Raw genomic sequence first — 21,425 nt, forward strand, 5'->3', positions numbered from 1 at the left:
ACAAAGGTATTGCTCCTCTATCAATAAAGAAAGGCAAGTCACAAGAAAGCCAGAACATTCATACCATGGCAAGTTTCCCTTCAGGACCAGGCAAACTCCCAACACTCATTTGCAAACCAGAGGAAAAGGACAGAAAATTATTCTGTTTCTCTTCTATTCACTGCAGCTGCAATTAAAGCTCCTGAAAGAAACACTGAAACTTGTTTGCAAACACAATCCTGGTATGTTCTCAGTTGTTGCAAAAAAGGTTTTATTTCAAGGAACACTTCACCACACCGTATCTATGCAGGCTGTCAGTACACACAAAATAGAGAACTAATAGGCAACTTGAACAGTGAAAAAATCAGTTAGTCCAGAATTAAAGTCATACAGCAAGAGCCCTTTCCTGGCACAGGCTCAGTTTAAGGTGGTTTGCCTCAGGAGCAGACATTTCCTTGGCTGTCTAAAAACGGTGCTCAAGTAAGCATGAAGGAACTCAGGACAAATCATTCCCTTCAGAAATTCCAAGGCTGGGTCACAGCAGTTTGCTGCAATGCAGAACGGACTCTATTCCTGAAGAGGAAAAAAATTATTAAAAAACAATTTTACATCAGGAGAAATATTTTTAAAAATTGAATTTTAATCCTAACCAGTGGAGAGTTCCTTTACAAAATCCAGCTCAGATTCAGTAAGAACCAGACAGCCCATTCCAGACATAAGAACTTTACAGCTAAACACTTCTGAACCTATTCACTTGTCTAACACTGATGGGAGCATCAAACGCTCATCTCTGGTAAAGTGGCTGGACAACACCCAGTAACTGCATTGCTTCAGAAGAGCATTTAGCACAGTGGATTTCACTACTTCTCACCTGTTTTCATTTGGAGAAACAAGGCTTGAGTCTCTTCAGCATCTCTGAGTTGTCCAGTGCTCAGACAGGAACCCCATACCCCACGACCATTCAGCAGATTATTTTAGAAACAGAGGCACAAAGTGCTTTCTGACAAAACAGAATCACTTGCTTTTGACTACAGGGTGACATCAATTAGTTTGAACTTTGATTGCTTGATGGGGAAACTAGGATTAAAAGAGGATGTCAGACTCAGCACCTCAGTAAGGTTACAAAACACTTACTGACTTGGAACTGGTTCACATTCACATCCTGAGGAGAAAAGCCAATTTGCTCGTGATAAGATACCTGTATCTTTATTTTATCCAACTCATCTGCAAATCTACAAAAACAAGTAATGGAAAGAATGACAAGCAAAGTAAAATGAAAGATGGTAGGGACCTCTTCTACAGATTTCTTAAGACAAGATATTAGTATCTGAGATATCAATTTTAAAAGCAGTTCAGAGTGGAGAATCATTAGAATTTAACAGGTTTCACAAAATAAAAAAATGTAAGAACACAATTTTTTTTAGATTTAACATAATATGTAAGTTTGATTATTAAAATGTCAAAGAATTTAAGTTTTTCACCTACAAATTAAATAGGATATTTCTAATGTCAGTCCTTAGGAAGTAAATGTTATAATTTTGGAGAGAATTCTGCATCAAAAAGAAATGGCATAAAGCAAGATCAAGATCAGCAGAAGTATCTTAGTAAAAACAAGTTTATTCATTCATATTTTACGTAAATATGCAAATAGTCAGCAAAGCCTTTTTGCCATGACTGTAAACTTTTTATTTTAAAAAATTAGGTTAAAAACCAATACAGTAATTTCCATTAATGTTCTAAAAAAGTTTGTTCACATCTTGAAAGAAAATACATTAGCAACATCTCCCAGCATCATCAATCTTTAAAAAAGTAAAACTCTAGGTGCAGAACATTTCTACAGTGTAGTATCTCTACATTTTAATTTAGTCACATAATTGAATATCATTCATCTCTACTGTCTCTAGACCATGGTCAAGAGCATACCTTAAAAAGAAGATATTCAATGACGTGTTACACATCGCCACAGATACTAACATTATTAGAGGAGTGCACAACTCAATTTCACTAACAAAGCAAGACCTTTCTATATGCTGCATTGTAACAGTTAATTTAGCTATATGCTTTTAAAATCATGTATGTTTTCCAAGGAAAAATACTAAAAAAATCCATGGTCCAAATTCTGCTCCCACTTATATTCACAGGATAAGATAAGCACCATGAAGTTGTAGTTTATAGCTGAAAAGCATATAGACAACCAGTTTGTTTGTGAGTATAAGGGAGAGAAGAACTTGCCCCATGTCTGTAAACATTCACATAAGTCTGCAGTCAAAAGTGCCAGATAGGCAGCCTATCCTCAGTACAATTATTTCATTCATTCAGAGGGGCGCTGGAGGCAAGGAGAATATTATGGAACCTTATTTTAGAAGCAAGTTAAAATGTTTTTGTGTACTTTGGAAAGACATATTCTCAGCTAGCTAAACCATACTCCAGTAAAACATAATCCACTTCTACCAAATACAGTACAGCATCATTTCCTATCTTTCTTGTTCAGACAAAGGAGTACTCAATTCAGCAGCAAGCCCATGACAGTATTTTGAAGCATAAGAAAAACCCCCACACACCTCTGACCTACCCTCCCCTTAACATACTGCTGATGCTAACAGGAGATCCTCATACATAGGAAGAAAACATCTGAAAAAACCATAAACTGACCTTAATTCGTACACACTCAAGAAGTGTGCTTCTAGACAAAAGGTCGTCTACAGCTTTAATTGTCTAGTTTCAGTCTAGAGCTCAGTCTATATTAACCACATACACCATACAAAACATAACAGGATAGGTGCTTATTCACACTATTAAGTATACTTGGTCTCCCTACTCAGCATGACAGTCAATTGCCCTATTTACACAAACATCTGTTTGAATGTTCCCGATCCTGTAAGACACCAAACACTGAACTCTAAAATTAAAGGAGAGTCAAGGATGCTCAGCAATTCACAGGATCAGACCCTGAATCAAATTGAATGCAATTCACAAATTAAGTTTGACATCTGACACAGCTTCCTGGAAACATTTTACCCTCATGTTTTCCCTTTCTTTCCCCAGCTCAGACCATGCTCCCACTATTGAAGAGACAGCCTTCAAAGTGAATAGGATCAGGCTCTGTCAAGCAAACACTGCAGTCTTTAGAAATGCCTGGTATTTACTGCCATCCACTCTGGGGCAGACTTGTCTGCAATGAAAATGGTGTTCCTGGTGTTGATGGATAGTTAGCAAAACCTTCAGGCTGAGCTGTATAGTTCTCCAGAGCAGAAGCAGAATGCGCCTTTAAGGAAGATAAGAAGTTAGGAAACAGCACTGATAAAAATCAAGGAAACAAAAATCTAAATTAAGCAAAATTTCAGCCACAGTACCAGTCCTGCTCAAGCTAAAACAAATGAATTATATTCGGAAGTGTGCAAAGAATAGAGATGAGCAAGGCATCTATACAAAGATGTTAATTTGTAGTGCAACTATTGCTCTGAAATACCAGAGAATAAAACAAGCAGTTGGATTAAGGGGGAAAACAGAGAAGTGTTAATGGCACCAGCTGATTTGGAAGGCACAGCTTAAACAGAAGCTGTAATATTTTAGTGACTCAGCTTTTCTTCTCTTCATTGCTCAGGTAAATAACTGTTAATTTTAGTGACTGGATCTTATAAATAAGAATAATTACATTCCCTCAATGCAATCTGCACACATTTCTACAGAACAAATAGACTCTGAGCTGCAGAAGCATGGTCTAGATGAAGTAACTTGCTTCTTCCAATCCCCTGATATTCAGAAGATATCTGACAATATGCTGCACTCTCAACAGTACTTAGACACATGCTCCATTTCAACAACTGATGTGTCACAGAAGAGAGAAAACATTAAGTCAAGACACTCAGCTCTCTCTTTTAGTATTATGTAGAGAAGGTCAAATTTCTTACAAGAGTCTGTACAGAGGCTGTTTTTTAACAAAAGACAAACTAAACAAATAAACAAAGTCTGATGATAGTTTCAGTTAACTTATGTAGGTTGGTGGGTGAAACAAGCTGTTTCATGGGCAAGAGATGATGAAACTACACATTACCCAAAGCCACTTCAAGCTTATATTACAATTCTATTTGTGGGAACTATCAAGAGAAAGGCACAACCACAATAGACACAATTTCAAGACAATCTGATTACATGTGCAGAGGCACATAACTCACAACAAATGGTCCATTGAAATCTGTAAGTTACTCAAATGTCAGACTGGAACTGAGCAGAAATTTTGCAATGGTATGGTCAGCTCATTAGATTTAACACAAACCCAGCAAAATACAATTAATTTGCATTATCTTTTCTTTTATCTCTCCCCATTTTACAAAGAGTTTTAGATAATGTTTTAATCTCATTCATGAAGCATTGTACATTGGCCTTGAGTAAGAAGTTAGTACAAGCTGGTTTTTATCATCATCCTTTAAATCAGTTTTCACACAATTTAGGGGTTTTTATTATTTACTGACTTAAACTAATCCCAAGGAGTTAACAGGCAAGTAGCTGCTCAAGAGATCACTGGAAGCAGAACAGTACTAACAAATAGGCACATTACCTGTAGTAGTGCTGACTGTGCAGCTGCACTGTGCTGCAATTCCTGTAAGGAAGATTGTGCGGCACTTTGGGGAAAACCAGGGATACCAGGGAGAGATAAAAGACCAGGAAAAACTGCATTTCCTGGAGTCTGTAGTCCAGAAGTCAAGCTGAAAGAATGTGAAAATGAGGCTATTATTAGGAACATGTTTTATTCTGTTTCCCTCTCTACAAGCTTATGTCTATATAAATTACAAAAGCAATTCTTTTTCTAAATCTCATAAAGGCCAGAATTTCTAAACCAAATTCCAGTCTTTACCCACCTAAAAATCATTCATACATATACAACCCAAGATTGTCTGGAACATACCTAAGGGGACTCAAAATGTTTTGTACCTCAACTGAGCTGACAGTTTGCACACAAAAAAACCCCTTAAAGACAAGAATTTATTCCTTAATATATCTAAGATATTGTCTGCTATTACCTGTGTGTGTTAATGGATGCCCACATGGAATCCATTCTTGTAAAAGCCTAGGAGGTGCCAAGTATCCTCATTTGGGAAATAAAATCACTGAGCACCTCACTGGATTAGACTGTCGTAACAGGGACTATTGAGGCCAACCTATTTAGTCACTACCCTATCAGCTTCTGAAGCCAAGTGGGAATCTGGTTGTGAACTGACTTTAAAAATTATCTGCAATTAGTAACTATGAGTGAAAATATTGTCTCCACACCTAAAATAAAATCAGCGTTTTACCAAAGAGAAAAAGAAATAGTTCTGCCCTCCTCCAAAAACAGTAACATACCCAGCCTGTGCCACAAGTGCAGAGTTGAAGTTTGAGCTAAAGGCCGAGGCAAACCCTGGCAGGACCGGAGCTGGAGATGGGGCTGTGGCAGCTGCCGGCAACGGTGCAACTGCTGCTACTGCAGAAGATGCCTGGAGGCCAGGGAAAGAAGGGAGAGCAGGAGTGACAGAGGGTGTGTTAGAGACAGGAAAACCAGGGAAGGATGGGTTTGATGATCCCAGAGGTCCCTGGGCAACAGAAAAAAGGGAAGGGACAGCACTGGACAAGTTAAGCGAGAAGGGTGGAGCGGAGACTGTTGCGGAGGCGGCGAGTCCTGAGAGCACGGCGGCGGTGGAACTCACATGGGGGGCGGGCACGGCTGAAGCGCTCGTAGCCGGAGCGGCCAGCAGAGACCCCGGGAGAGTGACGGGCGGGGTCAGTGCTGGGTTACCAGTAAAAGCAAAGTTACTGGTTAGAGACGTGAAAGGAGGAAGTCCATTGAACACGGGGGCAATGGGAGCAGAGGAGCCGTGTGGGGCGAGGGAAATGGAAGCCAGAGAACTGGAGTTGTTCAGAGGAGCACTCAAAGAGGAGAGCCCTGACAGCGCTGGGTTCAGGGAACTGGGCAAGCTGACGGGCACTGAAGCTGCTGAGGTGTACGCACGGCCGAGCCCTGACAGTCCTAGAGTGCCATGAGAAGAAGGGCTGGCCGAATGAGAAGGACCTTTGAAGGCCGACAGGGTAGGACTCATGGGTTCTGTTTTGACCAGAACTGGGATACTTGTGGCAGCTGGGGCTGATGAGAGCTGCTGATCGGGATTAGTAGGACTTGTGCCATGCAAGAGGGAGGCTGATGAGCCACAGTTGACTGGCATAATCGATGGCGAAGTGGTTAAAGGTGACTGTGCAGGCAATGTGGGGGGAGTGGAACTAGAATTGGCTACAGATGGGGATGGAAGACCTGGAAAAATAGCCAGCCCAGGTGTGGAGGAACGCTGTGTGTTGGGGGTGGCTGATGGAGTGTAACATTTGTTGACAGAGGAAGTGGGAGGATCAGAGCTTTGATTAGCAAGAGCAGATAAAGAAGCAAGCTCACTTGTCACAGCAGAAGGTAAAGCAGATGAATTGATTAATGAAGTGTCATTTGATGTCAGAAATCCCTTTAAGACAGACAAAATTGGGTTAGGCAAGCTAAGCGAGCCAGGAATGGTGGTGGCAGGAGAATTAGCAATTGTAGATGGAACAGGACTAGAAATCCCTTGGGCATTGGGCGGCAAGGACAAAGGGAGGCCAGCAAAGACTGATGACAATGGAGCAGGATTATTAGCAGAAGCAACTGAAGAGGTTGCAGAGAAAGGGAGGCCAGCAAATGGTGTAGCAGCAGATGCAAAGGCTTCACTGGATGCAGGTGTGGCACATGGAGTGGAAGAACCTTGCGGAGCGGGCATCGCAGCAGGGATAGAAGCCAGCCCAGAAAAAACTGAGGGGATAGGGGTAGAGGTTGCACTGTGAACAGATGTGACAGGAACACCAGGCAATGAAAGGGATTTGATGACAGTAGGGGTTGGGGTAGATGGCTGAGATGTATGGATGGAAGAGGAGACCTGTCCTGGGAAAACAGGAAGGACAGGGGTAGACATGTTCATCCCAGAGATGAGTGGAGTTGCAGGTGCTAATGGATGGCTTATTGCCTTGACAGGTGATGGGGTAGGGACTGGAGTAGCAGCAGGTGTTGAAGGATTAGAACCATGAGGAGTAAAGAGCTGATTCGCTTGTGCAGAAAAAGCTGCAAAGAAACAAAACCAGTAAGAATACTTGAAACTGTCAAAAATGTTTGAAATCAACACAAAAACATTTTATACAGCATTTCAAAATACGATACACAGGCAATAGCTAACACACAATGTCTACATATAAACAATGAACAGCGGGGCCTATGAAAACAAACCAAAAAGGTACACACAAACACATCACACACATCATACACCATGTGAGCTAACACTCCTTTTTAAAACACTCTGTGACATCTGCTACCTCTTCATGATCTCATGCAAAACAGTTAGAAACTCAAATACACTCTGTAAAAACATCTAAGTGATGCAGGTAAACACCCTCCCTCTGGTCCCTAACAAACCAGATCTAATATTCCATCAGCATCAGATCACCTGGGCTCCTCTGCATCCACTCTCACTGAAGGTCAGAATTTCCTTCAGAACCAGTTAATTCAATGTATCATGATTTCAGAGAAGTTTAGTCAACAACTGAAGAAGGCTGACTTCAGGTGCTGGTAGTTTTCTTTCCTTCAAAATCAGGTCATTCTCTTCACTGTGCTTCCTTCAGATTTTGATTCTAAGAAGGTACACCTTGAAATTCATGTATCACACTACAGTATTAAACTGACATTGGTGCTTGACTTTAGCAACAAGTATTTCTAGGAGTCTTTAGTCAGGTGTCTGTAATAAAGGCAAGCACCTGCCACTAAAAGTACCAGCTTGTGTTAATCCTACAAAGTAAGTTAGAGATATCAGTCAAGCTGCAAGAAAACAGGCAGGCACACTGTGAATGTGGAGGTTAATGGAAAGGAGCTGCATTTATGAACACTGGCATGTCATGACTCTCAATATGCCTGCCTCTAGTTTCCTGTGGAACATGAATATGTTAATAAATCATTCCTCTCAAACAACCCTTATGCTTTATTTTACTTTTGGAATAATCTGTTCAAATGCAAGCAAGACACTCATCCAACCAGTCAAACTCACCACCCAAAACTCTCTAGCAGCCTACACATCTCTCTTGCCTGATTTCCACATATAATTCTACACACAAATCCAGAAAATTATTCTTTAAAATCTTAGACCTAAGTTGATATGACAAACTCCAATTTTGTGTATGTTGAAACTCTAAAATGAGTAAATAAAAAAAAAAAAAAAACTATTTCCTTTGGCATACTCTTTTCAAATAAAACCCCAGACTACCCAGCTCTGGATTCTGCTCTTTTCTCATTCTATTTCCAAGATGAAGACTCCCCTAAAGATCACAGTTATTTAATCCTGACAGCCAAGGTAATTACGAATGAAATACAGCTGTACTAAACCCAGAACTGAAGAGAATATTTCATTCCTTACACTGTATTCATTTAGCTGCATGAACTAACTTTGTAAAAAATACATGCACACTTAAAGAGGGGTATACAAGAATGAAGTGATTCTTCCAAACATTTCTGTAGAACCATCCCTGGACTCAGAGAAGACAAAACACAACTTTTTTTTTTTGTTGTTGTTCCCTAGGAAAATTTACAGTAGCTGAATTTTTCACAGTCATTTTATCTATTTGCTGTATTTGTTAATATGCCTGACTCAATGGTCAGTAAATTCTCCGTTTGTCAAATCTAATAACATTATCAAAGCCTTTTTATAAGTAGTTCCTAATGGGATTTATTATTATGCTTTATACTAAGTGTACAAAAAAACACACAAATAAAAACAATTTAAAAATGCACAACTGTCTTGGTAAAAAGAACAGGATCTTACAGGGTAAGATGAAAGTACAGGCAGACATAGTTGGATCTAACACTCTGGGATAAGACATTCAAAAATCTCTAAATCTCTCTTGCATTCCTACCTTCTTATTGCAACTGATCTATGAAATTAAAATGTCAATGAGTTCTCCAACAGATGTACAGAATTTTTAAAATTGCAAAGATTTACTGAAGTATTTAAGTGCATGAACATTGCAAAGGGTATTTTGATTTAGTCTTTAGCATTATTTCTCACATACTTATATAAGGAAAAGTATAAAAAACTTTGATAAGCTAACACAAAATAATGAATTTTAATGTTTCAATGCTTCTAAGTACAAATGTCTGATGAGTTTTTTTTTTCTCCACTCTAAAGAGATTCTATTCCACAAACTTAGTGGCTGCATACTTAGAAGCTTATGAAGAACCCACTAAACAAGTTGTTAACATTTTCTGGACAAGTAACAAAAATACAATAAAACACAGAAATCCCCCCGTGGATTTGCAATTTACCTTGATTTTGGGAAGGTTTTGCCTGGCTGGAAAGGTCCTCATTTTCTAAACAGAGAACAGCAGCTTGTTATTGAAAGCTAAATGAAATTCCAGCAGTGAATGATCCACTCCCAGCAATGAACCAGGAAAAACAGCATGAATATTTTTAAAGGTATGCATGCTTTACCTGATGCCACTTGATTAGCAGTGTATGGTGGAGGAGCTGGTAAGCCTGGAGCTATGACATTGGCCATTGGAACTAAGCCAGCATTGTTGTAAGCACCTAAAATAACAAAGGCAATACACATCCCTGTTGTCAGAACAACCTGTATCTAGATGAACCAGTAAGCATCTTCACCTTTAAAAAAATATTTTCAAGACTGTAAGACATTCCTTCATCAAAAAGCTAGACCAGTCAACTATCGAGGCTGGATGTTGGCTTCTGCCAATGTCTGCCTGAAGGGCATGCATTTTGATCCAAATTTTACTAAGGGCAATTCTCTTAAGAGCCTGAAAAAGTCAGGTTTCAATTCCCTTCAATTCCATTTTGCCTGGAAAAACTAAAAGGGGAGGAGTGATACAGTGACAGCAGCATCGCTGGCTCCTTTCCTATTCTTAATTTAAAGGCTGTTGCAACTCCTTCTTCAGCATTAAAACCAGACAAACAAAGGAGCCAAACGCAGGCAGATCAGTAACCATAACCCTTTAACATTAGCCAGAAAATTCTGAGAAAGAACAATCCTTCTCAAATACTTCATCTAGTATTCTTCAATATTTCTTTAAATGTTAAGAAATTCAAGCAGGTTAGCAAAGAATTTTATTATAAAATTCTTACAGAAATTAACATATTAAATATACCTTTTATCCTCTGTTATTTTTTGGAGCAACTGAAATTGTTGTATTGCTGTGGCATACAGTTCTGATAAAACACATCTGAATTTAAACTGCAGGAACACCCACATTTCACAGTGGCCCTGAATTAATAGTTTAAGAGCATAAGAACTTGGGCTTCATTGGAAACAGTAGCAATACTGAAAGTGCCCCAATTTGTCATATAGAAGTCCTTTCTGATTTCATACTTTCATAGTAATTCCACCTGATGTTAAGATTTCTTGCACAAGAAAATCAGAAAAGCAACGAACAGTCACTGCATCACTCAGGAAAGAAATGGTCAAGAAGCAGAAAACAATTCATCATTCTAACCACACTGAAAACAATCATATTCAATAGTTTCAGGTCAGCATCTGCAATCTTATTAAACACAAATATACACATATGTATAATTTCACCAGTTATGAGTTCTGTTGTCACAAGAGCTTTCTTAAAACACGTTACAGCCTAGTAAGGCCTGAAACCTCAAAAGCTCCTTCGAATACTAAAACTGTACTAATATTTCTATCTTGCCAACGGCCAGATTTTGTGCTTTAAGGTACTTTGGATAGGATTTATTCAATATAAATTTGAGTTACTCTGCAAGTTTCCTACTCAGTTTCTTCAGAACAAGTAATTTCCTGGGCATAAATAATCAATCAGTCTTAGTTTAGCCACTAGTAGTGCCCATTTTTCTAAAATGGCTATAAAAAGACTTGCAGACATCAAGTTGATTAGATGACTCAGCCTTCAGCATGCTTGCTAGGTGCTCTGCTTCACTTTCTTATCAACTCCCTGAAATCCCCAACATCAGTGAAAAGCAAGCGCCCTAAGCAGAGCACTCCTTGTTTTGCAGTATTCAAGATCAGAAAAGGCTTTCAACTGCCTGCCAGACCTTCATCTGACTACTTTAAGTATTCTAAGCTTTTTACCAAAGAAAGGGCAATTGCCTTGCCCCCTTCCAAAAATGTGTTGAGTCTAACAATTGATGCAGCAGAGCAAAGAGAGGAGCTTATGAATAAAGGCTCAGAGTCTTACTTAAGGCACTAAGAAATAGTGCCCTTGCTAGAAATAGAGCAATGGCAGGAAAAAGCAATCACTATTTCCCTTCTGACACTGAAATCTACTTTTCTTTTAGGAAACTGTTTACTCTCCATGATGATGGACAGAAGGTAAAGCTGAAGGCAAGTGAGAAACAGATTACAGCCCTTAATCAAGTTCCTACAGTTCCACCCAATTCAGGGCCGTGGCTGACCATATTCCAAGTTGGGTTCTACAGCAACAAGTCAGACTCGTCAAGCCAAAGCCCAAGCCTTGGCCAAATGTTGCAACAAAGCCAAAGCCCTCGTCTTGTCTAACATGCACAATGCCTCCCATAAATTAAATATTTTGTCATCAGAGCAGGATTGTGAATTTTTTTTATGGATGTTGGAAAAAGTAGTCAACATATTCCTCTTTTTATCAATTCTGCTGTCATGAAAGAAAAGGTAGAAACCAGTACCCAGCATGCTCATGGAGCAGAAGCCAATTTCAGATATGACCATGGTCAGAGAAACCAACACTTGACACATTGCTTTAAAGGCAAATGCATGAACAATAGCATCAAGCTAGAACACACAGAAACCTTACTTGGTGCAATAGTTGCATGTGGCCGACACGGTGGGATGGGGTATGGAACTGGTTTGTGTGGATTGTACGTTGATGGAGCCTACATAAACAAAAACAAATGGAAAAAGCAATAGTGAAAGCATTAGATAATGTTTCTCAGACAAAAAGCTAACATTCTACTACTACAGGCAGGCATTATTTTCTACCAATATAGGTGATAAGAAATTTTTTCGTTAATATCCATATTCAGTCTTTCTGAAAAGAGTGAAACAAACATCACTAGTATACCTTTAGATTTTAATAGAAAACTGAGCACTAGTGGGAAAGGGAGCTCCTTTCTGCCTTGTAGTTCTCATACTCTGCAGTCTTGGACTGACTTCTCATTTTAGAGGTTTAGCACATTTAAAACTAGCAAATATTTCTGAAGGTACCTACGTTTTCAAAATAATACAGCTTTGTGGGAAACATCTCATAATAGAAGTGATAATAAAACATTTGGACAATACTTCAAGTAACAGGTTCACTGAAAGTTCGTCCCACATGCTCAAAAATTTTGAAATACAGATCAGCTGTGTTAAGAAACAAGAACCTCTTTCTAAGGCACTGCTGTAATTCAAGTTTCAAAGATGGAGGCATTTTCTGTGCTCATGTGAGAAATCCTAAGAGAGCAGCTCATGATGGATTACCAAAAATGCTTTTCGTTTTCTCTTCTGCTACTGTAATTAAATTTTGTCTTCAAATCCACATACCCTGTATCCGGTAGAGAATCTTCCCCCTCTACAGATAAAAACTAGAGCTCATCATCAAGTTAAATAAAAACATACTAGGTCATACTCATTACAGAAGTTTAGCTTCAATTAAATTGCTGCTCTACAGTCTTCTTGCAACATAACAGCATTTTATAACAAAGCCTTGTTGAATTGGCTGGTAGCTGTCTTGGGGATTTTTAAAGTGTCATTTATTTATTAATTTTTAGACATACTGGTTTGGATGGTCCAAGTATACGGGCTGCTATTCCTTTTCCTTCATTAGTACATTCTTCTGTGTCCTTTTTGATAGGGGTTCCCTGAAACAAGAGAAAATTAAATCAAGCATTAATTTAGAAGCAAACCTTGCTGTACAATTTCACCTTTTTTTTTTTTCTGAACTATGTTTGAGTTTCTGAACATTCTGAAAGTAACCATATCTGTCAGGGAAAAAAACCAACTCAACTAACTGTTTTAGGCTTGTAAAGAAATGAGTAAGAGCATTCCAATAGCTTGGTTTGTAACACTGAGCTTTTGTAAAGAGAGGCATTTTAAACAATGCACATTGATGATAAATTTCTACATTTTGACTTGTGGACGTGATAACATTAATTTAATTTTGCTGTCCCTTAAGTGTTCACAGGAAATGCTTAACATGCTTAAGAGCCACACTAAGATTAGCAGTAGTACTGTAGTGACCATATTAAGTCACTTTATCAACCTACCAGCAAGTCTCTTGACACCTCTCCTGATTCTGCCAAATACTGCTGGAGTTTACAATGTCTTCCTGATATGAACAATGTCTTATTTATGACATTGTTCAGGTAATCTTTACCTGAAGCAGCATAGAAAGAATGGGCAAATAAAAATAACTCAAGTTCCCTGTAAATGTGGAATGGGGTAAAACAAGCAAACAAATAAACCAACCCAAAAAAACACACTTTGGTTTTGATTCCACTCCTCCTTCCGTGTATATGAATTCTGGGTTTGGTTATACTACAATAAATCTTAAATCAAGGTTCATCTGTGAAAAGCAAAAGCATAGGATCAAGCTTACTGGAAAAATCCCATTTATGCGGCTTGGTTTGCCCTTGGGATAAGGATTGCCAGGAATCATGCCACAGGATGATATCATAGCATGAGGAGCCTTACAACCTGTTTTTGAAGCCTGCAAAATAATCAAGAAAGAACATTATTTGCTGCCAAATTCAATGCTCTAAAGAGACTAATTACTACTTCGTGATATTTAGACTGCATGAATCAACCTACACAGAACAACTGAAGTCTGTGTCTCAAGCCTTATTCCAAATAATCCACATAGTGTAAAGTTCTGTCAAAGTCCCCCTCTGCTTACACTGAACTTGGGCTTAGGCACTTGGGGTTCTTTAAAACAAACACAAACTGTTTTCTCCAGCATTGGTTCCAATTCTGTGTCTCTTTTTCCTAATGCCTGACAAAACCTTCTCCTTTTGTTGCACATGCTCTTATCTTTTTGCAATTGCTTGTTTCAGCTTGTCTTACACCAGCAGCTCCCAGAAGTTCTGATGATAAGCCCTGACCCCACAAGGACACAATCCTAAGAGAACCAAGGATATTAGTTTATCTTGATTACCTGTTCGAGAATTCGTCTGCATCTTTTCTTCTCTGACATATTAATTCTGAAGAGATCTTCAATCAGGCGATAATTCTGAGCATCAACAATGTTGCTGTAAAGACAGTGACAGACAATTACTGCCATTCCATTTGCATAAGCTGAAAATGCTGAAAAGTGACCCACAGTTAGCCACTACCCAAAAGCACATTAAAAAAAACATGACTAGTTCAGATCATACTATTACTATTATTAAAATAAAAATCCTAGGCTTAAATATGGCCTTCACACCTCTAAGTAAAACGAGATACTAGAACTAAATATCAATACAGAATAATGGATGATGGCTAAACTTTTATTTCAAGACTAAGTATGTAGAATAATTTTGCATCACAACAGTGATGCCTTGAGACTTAAGGCATCAACAGTTCACTAGAAAGCTTTGATTACTACTAACACACAATTCCTAGCACAGCAGAAAAACAGCAGCCACTCAATTTGCCACTGTTTCTTGACAGTACGGTGGAAAAACAAGTTTTCATCTAATTTAATTTAGAATGAAGAAGATAAATCCTGGTAAATCTCTCTAAGTTCTGCAGAGCTAGTGAAAGCCTTCATATAGTTCCAAAAGGTACCCCTCCTCTCCCTTCCTCCCCACCAAAGAACAAAATATGTGACTACAATGAGACCAATGCCTGCTTCTACCCACCTTAATCATAATTCTGACCAATTTTTTACCAGCACTTCTCTGTCAAATATTACCCATGCCATCCAAACTACTAGAAATACCATACAGCACCAAAAAGGAGGACTCCTCAAAGGAGGATATTAGACAGGAATGAAATCAGCAGAACATTGAATGAAACCACGAAAAACACCTCAAAGAACAGTATTAAAATGCAAAAGAGCTTTCAGCTTTGTTCACTATTCCTGATTAATGAAGTAAGCAGTACACAGATTTGGGTTAGGATTTGTAATCATGACTCTCTTACTTTGCTCTAGTACTGTAGAAATTCAACAGCTAAGGAAGTTATTGTGCTTTCCCCCCACAGAAGCTGAAGTGTAGCAATTGAACAGCACAAGAGCTCCAGTCTCACTATGAGAAGGTAACAGGTTAGTATTGTGTGACATTAACTAACTTTCCTTTGGCTACCCTGTTTTGGTTTGGTCTGAAACAGACTAGGAGCACTGACATGGCTTCCTTAAGCTCAACTCCTAAAGCAAAACCATGTCTGTATCCTCAATCTAATGTTTTAAAGCAGTAGTACAGCATTCACAGGGTAGACAGATATGCTTAAAAAAAAACCAAAAACCCTAAACAACCAAAAAAAGAACAATACTTTATAAAATAAATCCCCTGAACCAAGCAGAAGAGTTTCAGTTAAAATATGTGTAATAGATCCTTTGAAGCAGCTCTGTTCACTAAGAAAACCCCAACATTCTCAGTAAATAAAAATTTAGAATATCTATTTTTTTATAGACAGTAGAATTGTCAGTTTAAGAGATCCATTTACTTAACTGATCTCTACGTATGTAATATTTAGAGGACTTCTCAAAAAAGGGCAAATTCCCAGAATTTCTCAAGTCTTCCAGATTTCAGTGAGCAGAGAAACAAGCTTAAGGCCCTCTTTATTCTCTACATTTGAAGAGCACAGTAAAAACACCACCAAAAGTTCCAGTCTTCCAGCAGGCAGAAGCTCACACAGCAGCAAGAACTATGGAATTTTCCACATCATTGGTTGGAAGGACCTTAAATATCATCTAGCTCCAGCACCCCTTCAGGTGAGCAGAGGCATCATTTACCAGACCAGGTTGCTCAGAGCCCCATCCGGCCTGGCCTTGAACATTTCCAGGGATGGAAACTTCTCCAGGCAACCTGTGCCAATGCCTCACCATCCTCACAGCAAAGAATTTTTTCCTAATATCCACTTCAAATCTACTCTTCTTCAGTGCAGAGCCATTCCCCTTGTCCTGTCACTACACTCCAGCTCTTGCAGGCTCCCTTCACATACCAGAAGGCTGCAATTAGGTCACCCCTACTCATTCCAGGCTGAACAAACCTAATTCTCTCAGTCTTATGTCCACTTCTATAATGTCTGCTTCTAATTATTCTTTTAAACAGCTCCATCAGTAATGAATTTCTGCTTTACCTTAACCAGGCACAGTGCTTCCTTCTAGGAGAAAAGTTTTCCTTCTAAAGTTTTATATCCTCAAACATGAGCTGAACCAATACAAGTTGAGGAACACAGCAGAAGAGATACTTACGAAGCTAAGATTTCAAGGGCAATAAGTTTATCTTTACTGAAGGTGAAACAGTTGAGAATATTAACCATTTTTGATGCTGGAACTGCCACTATTTTCTGATAAGAAAGAAAGAAAAAAGTGTGTATAAAATAAAACAGCACAAGTATTTTAAATTCAGAATACAATTCAGCAACAGTTTCATATGGTATATTTCAGTAAACTTTTAATAGCTTCTCCCTCCCATTGGGAAGGAGACTCTACATGCTAAATTATGAACATACACCTCCAAAAAGCACTCACCAAAAGCAAAGAAATCAGGGGAGTTCACAAGAGTTAGAAGGGTTACATCTCCTTCTGTGATACACAGGAAAGTAAAAGTCACTTTAGTCAAAGAAGATACCCCAATTAGATGTATGAAATTTCATAGCTTGGTACCACTGAAGGAGATGAGGAAGAAACTTAGTAGATTTTGAAGAGTATATTGACTCATCAGTTGAAAAGTAGGTGTCATAAAATTAAAACAACATTAAGAGCGGAAATTTCTTCAACAACATCATGTCTCAAGTACTTACATGTTGTAAAGCCTTTATTGCCTTAAGCTGTGGTTCTGCCCAGGAGAAGTATCTCAGTAATTCAACAACCTGCAACAGTAAGGCCTCCCATTAATCTCTCAGATATATTTAAAGTGTATGCTAACAGCATCAATATGACTTTCCCACTTTTGTAGCACACTGGTATACTGCTACAAAACATCTGTCCATGATGGCTGATTGTCAGTGCCTACCAGCATCTAACCTTCTATTTATTTCTAAGAAAGCACCTAAAAATTTTACTTTATGAGAGGAAGATTTTTCATGGAAAAACTTAAAACACTTTTTGACATATATTTGCATATATTAATAACAACACCACTGTATTAGAATAAGTAAAAAAAAAAAAGAAAAAAAAAAAAGGCAAGTATCTCTGAAAAGCTTAACAACTATCAGGATCCCAAACAGCATATTCCCAAATATAGACCAAAAAAAGCCAGCAGGAAAAGAAAGAGGAAAAAGAAAATCTACATATTACCATGTTATACATACATTATCTCTATTTAGACAATACACACAAAACAATTCTAAATTCCATTGCAATAAATTTATACAACTTTCCAGACACAAAAAGAATGAAAATGTAGTGATTTTGATGACAAAGAAACTTGGAACATTTTTTAATAGTGTCATGCTGATATAATAACAAGCAATTAAATCTCCTCAATAAATATGTAAAGCTAATATGATCAGCCTCAGTATGACTGAAGACAATCATTGTGTATTAATGAATACACAAAAACAATAGGTCCCATTAAACCCATAACAGTGCTGAATTTACCTGCTCACTGGAAAAGTATCCATGAACATATTCAATTGCTTTTAATTTGTACTCAGTCAATACGGCCTAAAAGATATAGAAAAAAAAGGATGCATAATTAGTGACTAAAAAATTATAATTATAGCCCAGCCATCTGCTAATCTATTAATCTAAAATCTGCCCCTACAAAGTGACATTTGTATCAATTACGCTGCAGCATTTTGAAGTAACAGTGTACTTCTTAGGTAACTGAAAAGGGTGAAAAGCAGGAATGTGATTTAATTGTTCTGTGAAAAAAATACTCATTTTTTTATTTACTTGATTTTGCTTTTTCATTTTCATTGTTGCTTATAACCGTGTTGAGAGAACATCATCACTCTTCTTTTGGCTCCAATGATTTACATCAACTTAATGCTAAACAACATAATACAGTTGATTATTCAGGCAATCGCTTTGTATTGCCCCTGTAAACTGACTGTAATACTGTAAAGTATTTTACTTCAGTGAATTTATGAAGAAATTGGATAATGAGTCTATACAGACAGAATTAAACACACAACAAAGCTTGGTCCAGAGATGGATACTGTCTTATCATTATCCTTATGCATTCCAAATTTTAACAGGCAGTCATACCAAAGAAAGAAAGCAGAGTACTTTAATGCAGCACTGGCCTTTTGACTTTGTAGCAATACAGCTGTGTGGATAACCACGTGAGCTGTCTAATAGCCAGGACTTCCTCCCTCCCCTGTATCCAGCCTCTGTGACAGGTACAAGATGTAAGGAAGACAGCTAACAGCTGAATTCCTGCACCAAGCCAGTGAAAACACCTTTCTTCCATGGTTTCCAAGTTCCCTCTCTAATGCTAGATCTCATGTATAATCAAACTACCTTTAGCTTCACCCACACACCCACTTCTGTTTTCCTCCCAACAACCCTCTTCCTTTCTGAACTTCATTAAGAGACAAACTACCAGACACACTGAAGTCACAGGGGGCAGAAAGCACTTCTGCCTTTATGCTCATTTTTTCTTCTATTCCTTCCTCCTCTTCACGTGTTTTGAAAAAAGCAGAGTATGTCTTTCTTTTTACCAACATGTTACTTTCCCTTCTTAAATCAACAACTGAATGACTTCATAATAAGAGTATAAACAAAAAGCACTGCTACGCATATTTATGGGAAGGCACAAACAAACAAAACCCGCAAAGTTTATTTTGTTAGTACTTGTAAATACATAGAGGGGAAAAGAGAAGAAAGCTACACATGAAGACATTTAAATAATTGTTCCTGCTAACTGTAGGACTGAAAATGGAACATGCCAACACAACCAACTTGTAAATCACATAATAAAGAAGGTTCTACCACAGAGCTAGAAATGAAGCTTAAACAAAAGCATAGCAGCAAAGACACAAAACCAGCATTTGGATAATGAACACTACACCACAACAGCACAACTATTATTAACACAGCACAGCACTGATCCTTAGATCAACAGCGAGTTGGAATACAGGAATACAAGCAGATAGCGTAGAGGAAACATAAGTGCCTAAAATCACACGCCTAAACCCTTCTGTCTGAAGTCTTTAGTAATCACAGAGCGTGTTCTGAAGGACTGCACTGCAGTAATATAATTGAAACATTACTCCCTCCCACCAGCAATCATCAGAGAAAGCATTCATGTGCTAGTTGTTCCTTGACCTTTTTTTGGTGGTTCCCAGATTTTTCACACAAATTCCTAAGTTGGGAGGAAAATCCACATCCTGAAATAACTTAGACTGTCATGTTTTTAGCTGTTTTATGAAAGAGACCTTAGGACCATGACCTTATGCAAAAATGTAGTTGTGATAAGAAGGACACCCCTGGGGCTTCTGATGAACAGTTTTATACCTCAGCATGGTTTTATACCTCGATATGTTTCAAAATAATAATACTGCAATTGCAGCCATTACTGCCTCATATGAAAGAGAAACTGAACTGAAACTCAACTCCAGAACCCGAGTCCAAATAAAGGAAATTTACCTCTCCTAGACAAATCAACACAACAAAAAATTCTACTTAATACAAAAATGCTATGGATCGCTGTTGAGCCACGAGGAAATCACATTTGAAACAAGCCCTTCACTGTCACACCAAAATACCCTTGGCAGGTAAACTGTTCTACTGTGACACTTAAATAACCTCTGCTTAACTGCAACAAAATACATCATCACAGGTTTCTGCTTCCCAGGCAAAACTAGTAATATTATTCTCAAAGGTTCTGATTTTTCCTCTCCTTTCGTCCTTCTAGCATTCAGGGAAGTATGCCAATCACTAACCTCAAGCTTTCCTCTTAAAATCAGTCCCCCATGCAGAGAGAAACCAGAGCCTTGCCAGACATGAGGAAGCCCAGGTTTGTATCTCTGCTCCCCACAACCTGCAGTGTTCTGTTCAGAGAGTTTTTGAACAGGAGATGAAGAAGCACAGCTCAGAGCAATCACCAAAACGCAGGGTTGACATCTCAGAGGAAGGTGTGCACACTGTCACTCCTGAGCTGTGGGAGACGTGATTTCCAAAAAGGACAACAGAATGCAGCTCAGAAATCAGTGTTCTCATGTCCTACTTGTGCATTGTACCTCCTAAACCAGCGTATAAAAGGTGGGTACTTCTCACTGCCTCCGGACAGGCCAAGCAACCGCAGCCCTTCCCCCAAATGAGACATGCTTGGCTACTTTGGTTTCCTCCCTCATCTTCCTTGAAAGTAAAAATGCTGCAGTAACTTTATGCAAGTGCTTAATTCCAATGAGGGCTCAAGATCATCCAGACCCAACCACCCTGCTATGAGCAGGGACACCTCCCACTAGACCAGGTTGCCCAAGGCCTTATCTAACCTGGCCTTGAACACCGCCAGGATTGGGGCATCCCTGGGCAACCTGTTCCACTGCCTCGCCTCCTCCACAGTAAAGAATTTCTTATTAATATATAAGCTAAATGTCCCCCTCCTTTCGATTTGTAGCCATTACTCCTTGTCCCATAGTCCATCACCAAATGATTAAACTAACACACAAAACGAGAATTTACCTTCCTAATTTCATCCAGCACGGTTTCAAATGATTTCTTATCCATCTTGATTACTGCCGACACTTAAACGTGGAGGAAATAATACTAGTGATTAAAAAATCCTAAATGTCTTTGAGCATACAGGAAAAAAGGATTTTAAAAAATAAATAAATAAAAAATGCCGAGCACGGAAGGCGGCCGGGGCTGTCCTCGGCCCCGGGGATGGAGCGCTGCCGCCTCTGCAGCGGCGGACACGGAGACAAAGCCGCCCTCCGGGAGCCGCCCGGTGCGCCCGCTCCCCGCGCGTCCCGCGGGCGCTCCGGCGGGCGTAGAGGTCGCGGCGGCAGCAGGAAGGGAAGGAAGGCAAGAGAAGGGAAGAGAAGGGAAGGGCGGCCGCCCCGCTCAGCACGCGGCACCGCGGCCCGGCCGGCCCGGGGCGCCCCCGCAGAGCATCGTTCGTGGCGCCGCCGCCCTGCGATCCCGGCGGGCAGAGCCGGGGCGGACGCGGGCGGCTCCCGGGACAGGCGGGCCAGGTGAGGAAGGCGGCCCGGGAGCGGCGTGAACCCACAGACAGCGCACCCCCTCCGCCGGTCCCGCCTCCCTGCCGTCGCGCCCTTATGGCATCACGGCGCGGAGAGAAGGCCCTTTTCTAGGCTGGGCGACGACAGCGATG

The 21,425-nt window shown here is 39.4% G+C and overlaps 1 protein-coding gene across 3 annotated transcripts; it reads right to left on the minus strand.

Annotated features, from left to right (window-relative positions):
• Positions 1 to 222: 222 nt before the first annotated feature.
• PROSER1 (proline and serine rich 1) lies at positions 223 to 21,017 on the minus strand. 3 transcript variants are annotated; one of them, XR_007776803.1, is made up of 14 exons: positions 20,774 to 21,017; positions 17,741 to 17,806; positions 16,942 to 17,010; positions 16,391 to 16,485; positions 14,147 to 14,240; positions 13,592 to 13,702; positions 12,771 to 12,854; positions 11,810 to 11,888; positions 9,498 to 9,593; positions 9,332 to 9,376; positions 5,323 to 7,087; positions 4,538 to 4,685; positions 851 to 3,244; positions 223 to 552 (listed from the first exon to the last, which is right to left on the minus strand). XR_007776803.1 is itself a non-coding variant. In XM_050970513.1 (13 exons), exons 1-13 carry the CDS (start codon positions 20,816 to 20,818, stop codon positions 3,122 to 3,124), a joined length of 2,820 nt encoding a protein of 939 aa, XP_050826470.1. In that variant the 5' UTR covers positions 20,819 to 21,017; the 3' UTR covers positions 223 to 3,121. The 3 variants fall into 3 exon arrangements, 2 of the variants coding, with proteins under 2 accessions (XP_050826470.1, XP_018764145.1); XM_050970513.1 differs by having other exon boundaries at positions 223 to 3,244; XM_018908600.3 differs by lacking the exon at positions 851 to 3,244 and having other exon boundaries at positions 20,774 to 21,016.
• Between the last annotated feature and the right edge of the window lie 408 nt (positions 21,018 to 21,425).

The sequence above is a fragment of the Serinus canaria genome, chromosome 1, assembly GCF_022539315.1.
Source record: "Serinus canaria isolate serCan28SL12 chromosome 1, serCan2020, whole genome shotgun sequence".
NCBI classification, from domain to species: Eukaryota; Metazoa; Chordata; class Aves; order Passeriformes; family Fringillidae; genus Serinus; species Serinus canaria.

Excerpts from the sequence above, each read along its gene's own strand:
- PROSER1 (XM_050970513.1), bottom strand. The coding sequence starts at position 20,818 with ATGGATAAGAAATCATTTGAAACCGTGCTGGATGAAATTAGGAAG. Across the intron at positions 17,011-17,740 it reads GATACTTTTCCAGTGAGCAG|GTTGTTGAATTACTGAGATA; the intron begins GTAAATTCAGCA and ends TTACTGTTGCAG. Across the intron at positions 9,594-11,809 it reads ACATGCAACTATTGCACCAA|GTGCTTACAACAATGCTGGC; the intron begins GTAAGGTTTCTG and ends TTGTTATTTTAG.